Here is a 7,851-nt window from a genome sequence, read left to right as displayed (position 1 = left end):
AAGACAAACATAGTCCTATCCTAGCCTGACCTGAAGAGCAAAGACAGTTTATCTTGCAGTTTAGGAATGTGAGAAAGTATCAGTCAGTCCATACATATGTACATCCAATAATAGAGGAAAGAATTTTCTAGATTCCAGTCTGCAATGATTTGATAAACTATTAACATAATTTAAAAAGAAAAATAAATGAAAATACAAAAAAAGCCTGAACCAAATTTTGCTTCAGCATTAGAAAATATATCAGTTTGCATTATCCAAATTTGGATGCACTCCAACTGCCTAGGATGGTGCTTTATATCTATAACATTGTGTCTAATGGAAATGCTCTTCTCAAATATCAGATATTTGGAAATGTGTAGGGAAATACAGGGGAAACCAAATGAGAAAATAATGTGCATATTTGTGTTTGTATACGTATATTTATATGCATTATTGTGACCCCAAATACCTTGGGGCTAAAACATTGAAGATATAGACAAAATGGCAACAAGACTGAGCTCTTTGCTATGAAAAGCAAGTATTTTTATTGAAAGTCACCAGTTGACTTTATTTTCACTGAAAATAACATTTATTCATTCTGATCCCAAAACTGTTTCCAACTGCAGCTGTTTAAATGACTTGTTCATTTTTGCTATTTTTTCATGACTCATATGGGTGGTGCTGGTGTTTTGAGTATAATTCATCCTCTTGGGAAGAATTACATGATATATCTTGCATCCTGGACAAAATGTGACATTTTGAAAATATTTTCAAAAGTTATCTTTACCACAAAGCCATATACCCTCTCTCTGCTAAACAACATTTTTAAATTTAATGCTAACATTTGAAAGAAAAAAGTTTAATCTTCCATTTCCTTAGAAGATGCAGATAATGCAAGCTTGAAGCCAATACTGAGGGAAATAGATGAAGGAAAGAAAGACTGGAGATGAATGGGGAAAGTTGGCCTCTGACATCCTTGTTTGTCTTTATGTTGAGCTAGAACTCCCATTTATCCCCCCAATCTGGCTATAGGCAGTGGTGGGATTCAGCCAGTTTGCATCACTTCGGCAGAACCGGTAGCTAATTTTTTGTTGCCCAGGCCCAGAATGGAGTTCCGGAAGCGGCATTCACATAGAAAACCAACAGTTGTTCACATATTTGAATCCCACCACTGGCTATGATCTTGCTATCTTGGAATGATAACAATAGTAGAGTAATGCATTTAGGGTCTATCCTGCTAGGTAAGCTAGATTCACAGATGATTGCTTTGGTATATTATATATAAATTTTATGTTAATTCCATCTGTATAACCAAGGAGATGTTCAAGAACATACTTTCCAAAAGCACAGCCATTTTATGTTCTTGGAGGGTCACAGAAATGAAATGGGATCATATGCAAATAATCTTGACTAAAAAGTCATAGTTGCACTGCTGGTGAGATTTTAGATTTCTGTGTTAAACCAAAGACAGGATCAGCACAATCTTCAGAAATTTTTGTTCTTAAGATGCTGCATTTTTATTTAAATAAAGGCAAGAACTGCCTCACTTTTCTCTTCTAAGCTGGCAAGTGTGCTTCTTCCTTTATTCTTGCTCACTTTCTCAGTGGTACTTGTAGTGTACTGGCCTTTTATATGCTGAAAGTACTTGCTTGTTGCACCGTTTGTTAATTCCTTGAATTCACGTGTATGTTGTAACGGTTACTGGATCCGGTCTAGACTGGCTGTCTCCAGCTGGCTTAAGTAGGTCTTTGCTTTAAACCTATTGGTCGCCGCCTATTGGCCAATTGTATAAATAGCTACGCAGAAGCTCCTATGTTGCTTCTGTTATGTTCTGACCTACAATAAAGCCTGTTCTGTTGCTGTTTGAACCCTCCGTCTCGCTCAGTGCTTGCAAAGAATCAACTACACAAAAGTACTGATGGAGGATTTGCAGTAGTTTGCAATTCGATTGTCAATCTTGCTTATTCTTTTTGCTTAAGGAAAGCTCCTTTTCCCCGTACAGACCAGAAAAGTGCTACTTGTGCTTAAAATTATTAAAAACTCACCTGTTTTGTTTGTATCTGTGTGCCCAGGCAAGCCTGTTCTGGGAAAAATGAGATTACTGATGTTATTGACATCAACCTGGCTATTTTGTGCATTGCTTCTACTGCAAATTTGCAAAACCTGTCAGTTTATTGCTATGGAAATGTAGCACTACCCCCTAAAGGGCCGCTCTAGTCTGAGTTCTCCTGGCCCTCTTAGTATGGCTGTCAGTTCACAGTGGTCCCTCACTTAGGCACCTCTGCTTGGCTGGGACACGTGATGAGATAGTGGCCAGCCTCTCTCAGCAGGCAGGTCATGTGCAGGGAAAGTATTCAGGTGGCTGGTCAGTTTCTTCTTCTTCTTCTTCCTCCTCCTCCTCCTCCTCCACCTCCTCCTCTCAGGCTTGCCCCACAGAAGCCTCTCCTCTTCTATCTGCTTCTCTCCCTCAGGTTTACCCCACAGAAACCTCTCCCATTCCTCGCTATCACCTTCTCCCTCAGGCTTACCCCCCACCACCACCTTGGCCTTAGCTGAGCCCCAGCCCCTCTCTGTCCTCTCACTGACTCCTCCCCAGGCTGCCTCTTCAGCTCACCCCACCCCCACTACAGAAAAAATGTCTGTTCCGTGAATTAAAGAGAGAACATTTTAAAATATAGCCCTATTTCTCAAATTAAGCTTTGCTTGCAACTGAAGTTAATATTGACACTGTGGCGAAATCTTCTAGTGGTGGTAATACAATGGAACAGGAGTGATAGGAATAAAGGTTAAATTTCTCCCTATGTGTTCCTGTGACTTGATCCTGCTAATTCCACTTCCTCACAATGTTGTTATTGTTAATTTCAATTAGTAACAGTATTAATTGTCAGGTCCACTGAGGCTGATAAACTCAGGACATAATAACCACTTGGTATTCTGGAATGTTTTTTATTGGTAGGTAAATTGACAGAATCTTGAAAGTCTTCAAAAGCAGTTTTCCAGATCAACTCTTTGAGTTTATTATGTTTTCTATCTTCCTATATGTTCAGTCACACAGTAACGCATTCTGCCCAGCCTAAAGCCTAAAACCAAACATCTACTATTCTGTCTGTGGCATATTTGTTAAAAAGGAGAAAGGGGAGAAAAAAAATTAAATTTACTTATTCATTTGACTTGACTTTTTCTCAGTGCATTAAAAGTCAGAGTCAGGTGATTTAACCATCTGAGTTGAATAGCAAATATGCTATGTTTCTCCTATGTGGGGATCATTTATCACCAGGCTATATTCATAATACCAAGCAATGTACTGTAAGTAATATCTAAAATCTTGCCACTGTGAATAAAATGAAAGAATGTCAAGCTGGTTTTATTATTGATATTTTTAACAAAATTTACAAAATTGCTCCAAAAAGTGTTCCTCTCAATTCAGCAAGCTGTTCTTGCACATGCTGTTCTAAGTACATCTGCATTGCATGTTTTGATTGTTTAGCAATGAAGTTAATTAAACTTAATGAGGTTGAGTGTCATATGGAAATTTTGAGTAGTATGACTCTAAATGCTTTCAGTGAGATCCATGACATCTCAAAAACTGTTCTTAAGCTTCATCACGGAGTTGAATAGGGGTTTTTTCCCAGATAGTTTGCATAAAGTTGTACCTAAACAAATAGAAGAGGATCCTTACAATTTAAAAACAGAAACTTCCATTGTATGCAAATTATTTTAGGGATGGGAGCTACTGTGTTAAAGTGAACAAAGCTGTAGTTTTGTTTTATGTTATGTTTTATGTTATGGTTGTACTTACATGGAAAGCGTGTTTTGTTTTCACATACACCCTGTGATTTTAAAATTAAGAAAACTGTTTCTTCCATGCTGTGAGCTTGCAATTAAAAACATACATACTGTGTCAAAATGCATAACAAATTGTTTGGGTAAAGGTGCCCACAACTGCTATACATCAGAATAAAAGGGATTAGGAGGTGAGGCATAGTTCTCAGAGAGAGAGTAAATAAATGCATTTATTTTCCCTGAAAAGCATAGAAGTATAGAAAGGGTGATATTTGGTTATGGCCTTTAAAAAAGAGATTGTAAAGAGTTAACTTATGTTTTAATGACATGGTGTTCATAGAGCATCAACCATTAGCGTTTCATAACATTTTTCTATCTGACTTTCTTTCAGAAGAGTTCTGTGGAGGGGAAAGTATTGCAGCAAGTAATATATTCTAAAGAAGCATCTCTTCTTAATTTATTGTTTTATTTTTACAGACGGTAAAGAATTTCTATTTTAAACAATGTTGCTTTCTGACCATTTCTTTGTTTTTCGTGCTTTGCCACTTTCGATTTCTCTTGTAGGTTTTTGTAGGACAGTAACCTGTAGGTATTGACTTGAACACTTTTGACAAGCAATAGCCAGCCAAGCTTCCCACCTCTTGAGAGGTGCAGTGTTTTTCCGTTTTGCCATTTTTAGTGCAGGGAGTTTTAAGTAGTGTAGTTCTGCTTTTCCACATGCATTTTTTTGTGACTTTGAATCAGTGTTTTTGACTCCCGAACAAGTCCCTGCAGTTTTTCTTGGCAAGATTTCAGAAGTCCTTTGTCATTACTTCTTTTCTAGGGCTGAGAGAGAATAACTGGCCCAAGGTAATCCAGCTGGCTTTGTGCACAAGGTGAGACTACAACTCAGACTTTCCTAACCCTAATGTCTTAACCACAACACTACGTATTTTACAGAAAGGATGGACTTTCACACGCAGAGCTGTATTTTGCTTAATTATGTTTTGCGTATCTCTCAGGAGTGGCTGAATTCATGTCTCACACCAACCCACAGATCAAGAAATAGAAACTACAAGCTGCATTCACATATCATGTTATGTCAGACCAAATAAAGTACATTATGACTGATTTAGTGGATGTGTGAACCCCGTCAACATCACAGAGAGCCTTAGGGGAAAAGCACTGAAAGGTAAGCAGATTCGGTGACAGCTATGCCCAGCCTGTTTTTTCATTTCTTCCCCCCCCCCAGATACAGTGGACTATAACATCCATTTACAGAAGTGTCAAGTGTTTCTGGGAAATATATACAATGATAATAATAAATATGATAAGAAGTATTCAAATCATAAGCACTAGCCATTGGCATAAAACTGTAGGCTCTTTCTTCAATTGGACTCACACTTCCAAGGTACAAGTAATTGCCATTGTCCTTGCGCAAAACACTAAATACAGTAATGAGCATGAGGTGGTCTAAATAAACTGTGCCCTATAATGTTGGGTACAATTGGTGCAATGATACCTTGCTGTTTTCTGACACAGTGTATTCCCATATCTTTTAAATAAGAGTCCATCTACCATGCAGATCAATATTTGAAGCTGCCATACAAGGTTGAATAACTGAGCAGCATTTGGGAACCTATAGATACCAGCACGTTGCTTGAAAATACCACTGTTATTATACTTGTAACTACCTGCTCTATTCCTTTTTGCTCAGATCCAAATTCGCAGGAGACAAGATTGTGGTCATGTCATCAACTGACTTCCTGTACCAAGATAACTTTACTGAATACTTTGAAGATTATGAGGAAGATGAGCCAGCCCAGGCCTACCTCAGTCATACGCAAATCACTTCTCTTGTGCTACAGATGGTGGCTTTTCTCTTAGGAGTACCTGGCAATGCAATAGTTATTTGGATCATGGGCTTCAAATGGAATAAGACAGTTACATCCATCTGGTTCCTCAACTTGGCAATTGCAGACTTAATATTTGTTTTGTTCTTGCCCCTATATATTACATATGTGATCATGGGCTTCCACTGGCCTTTTGGGAAATGGTTGTGCAAAGCAAATGCTTTTATAACCTTGCTCAACATGTTTGCCAGTGTTTTCTTCCTGACAGCAATCAGCCTTGATCGTTATGTCCATCTGATCCACCCTGCCTTCTCTTATAAGCATCGGACACTTAGGAATGCCTGTATCCTGATTCTACTCATTTGGATTTTGGCTACACTTCTTGGAAGCCCAGCACTGTATTTCAAAGACACATTTATATCACCCCAAAATATCACCATATGCTATTACAACTTTCACCATGACTTTGATGTTATTGTATTCAGGCATCACACACTTACATGGATAAAGTTCATTTGTGGCTATCTCTTTCCACTCTTAACTATGATTGTTTGTTATTCCTTTCTAGTCAGCCAGGTTACAAAAGGTACAGTACTAACCTCCAGCAGGCTTTTCTGGACTATTCTTGTGGTGGTGGTGGTTTTTTTTATTTGCTGGACCCCATATCAAATATTTACCATTCTGGAACTGTCAGCTCATCATAATGCCTCTTTGCATGATTTGCTTGAAAGTGCCATGCCTCTTTCTATTGGCTTTGCCTTTCTCAATAGTAGCCTGAACCCTATCCTTTATGTCCTTCTCAGTAAGAAGGTCTCATCCTTCTTTAATGTGACATTCTCAGAGTTGGTCAAACATACCCTGTGGGAAGTCAGCCGATCTGCCACAGTGAGCGATCACGGTCAGAATTCCCTGAGTCTGCAGCTGACTGAAGCCCCAGTGATAGAACACACTCTGGAGGAGATTTTGCAGTGACTGCCTCTCTCTTTGTAAATTAAATTCAGTTTAGCACTAGTTTAACATATGTCTGGGTGCAAATAAATAGACGAGCATGGTAGATAAGCTTTTTACAAGTTCTGTTAAAGATCTTTAATTTTTGATAGAGCTCTCAGAGCACATATGTCTCTCTTAACTCCTGCCTGAACTCTTCTCAGTCAAATAGGGATGAACATTAATGCAGCTTAGAACAATGTAAATGCATGGCTGAAGGCCCCAACATTTCGCTTGCAAGTGTAATAACTCAAGGCTCCTGCAATCAATCTTTTTCACTAATTATCCTTTAGGAGTTATAGGGGAGTAGTCTCAGACTGGAAAAGTAGAACAGTATGAGAATAATCTTTGCTTTCCTATCAGTTTCAACTTTGTGAATTTTTCTAGGCTGAGGTTAAAAATGTTAGCAAGGAAAACACAAGAAGAAAAAAGAGATTTTGTAGAAACATAAGATTTTGAAGTATACTCTATATCGTAGTATTGCCTTATTTTTTTATCACTCTTCAAAAATAAAAAAAATGTTAAGTGGGGAATTCAAGGCAGATTAATAATTCTGGGCTATATATGTATGTATGAGGAAGTATTACTATAAATATTTTCTCTTATGTTGCCTAAAATGCACAATGTTACAATATTTATAGTAATACAGTATTATAGTGCTATAGTGTTAGACACAAAAATAGTCACAAATTGAAATCCACTCCGTTAGAGTTGCAAATAGAAAAGAAGTTTATTAGACTTCACAACAAAGTCTAAAAAGTAACGGTTTGCAAAGTGTGGTGGATTCAGGAAGGCAAACAATGCAATGTAGCCAAGCACTGAACCACACCCCCAAATTCCAAAATCACATATTATTATACATCCTATCGCGACGCCCCATTCCCTCCCCCATGGCCCCATTGGCTTAGGCTTTGGCGGTTACAATCTATCAGAAGCGCCTAAACAGAATACATTATCTTTGCCCCTGTTTGCTTAAGGTAAAGGTAAAGGTTCCCCCGCACATGCGTGCTAGTCGTTTCCTACTCTAGGGGCTGGTGCTCATCTCCGTTTCAAAGCCAAAGAGCCAGCGCTTGTCCGAGGACGTCTCCGTGGTCATGTGGCCGGCATGACTAGACTCCAAAGGCGCACGGAACGCTGTTACCTTCCCACCGTAGTGGTCCCTATTTTTCTACTTGCATTTTTACGTGCTTTCGAACTGCTAGGTTGGCAGAAGCTGGGACAAATAACAGGCGCTCACTCTGTTACATGACACTCGGGATTCGACCCGCCA

General features: G+C 38.7%; 1 protein-coding gene across 1 annotated transcript; it reads left to right on the top strand.

Annotated features, from left to right (window-relative positions):
* Positions 1-3,222: 3,222 nt before the first annotated feature.
* Positions 3,223-6,635, top strand: CMKLR2 (chemerin chemokine-like receptor 2; the record flags this gene model as incomplete). Its single annotated transcript, XM_081320507.1, is given in 3 exon segments — positions 3,223-3,285; positions 5,459-5,482; positions 5,484-6,635. Coding segments are annotated over 3 exon segments (1,170 nt in total). The 3' UTR covers positions 6,567-6,635.
* Positions 6,636-7,851: the final 1,216 nt, after the last annotated feature.

The sequence above is a fragment of the Vipera berus genome, assembly GCF_964194415.1.
Source record: "Vipera berus genome assembly, chromosome: 1".
Classification (NCBI taxonomy): Eukaryota; Metazoa; Chordata; class Lepidosauria; order Squamata; family Viperidae; genus Vipera; species Vipera berus.
Note: the sequence above shows the minus strand (reverse complement) of the source record. Positions and strands in the feature narration are given on the sequence as shown.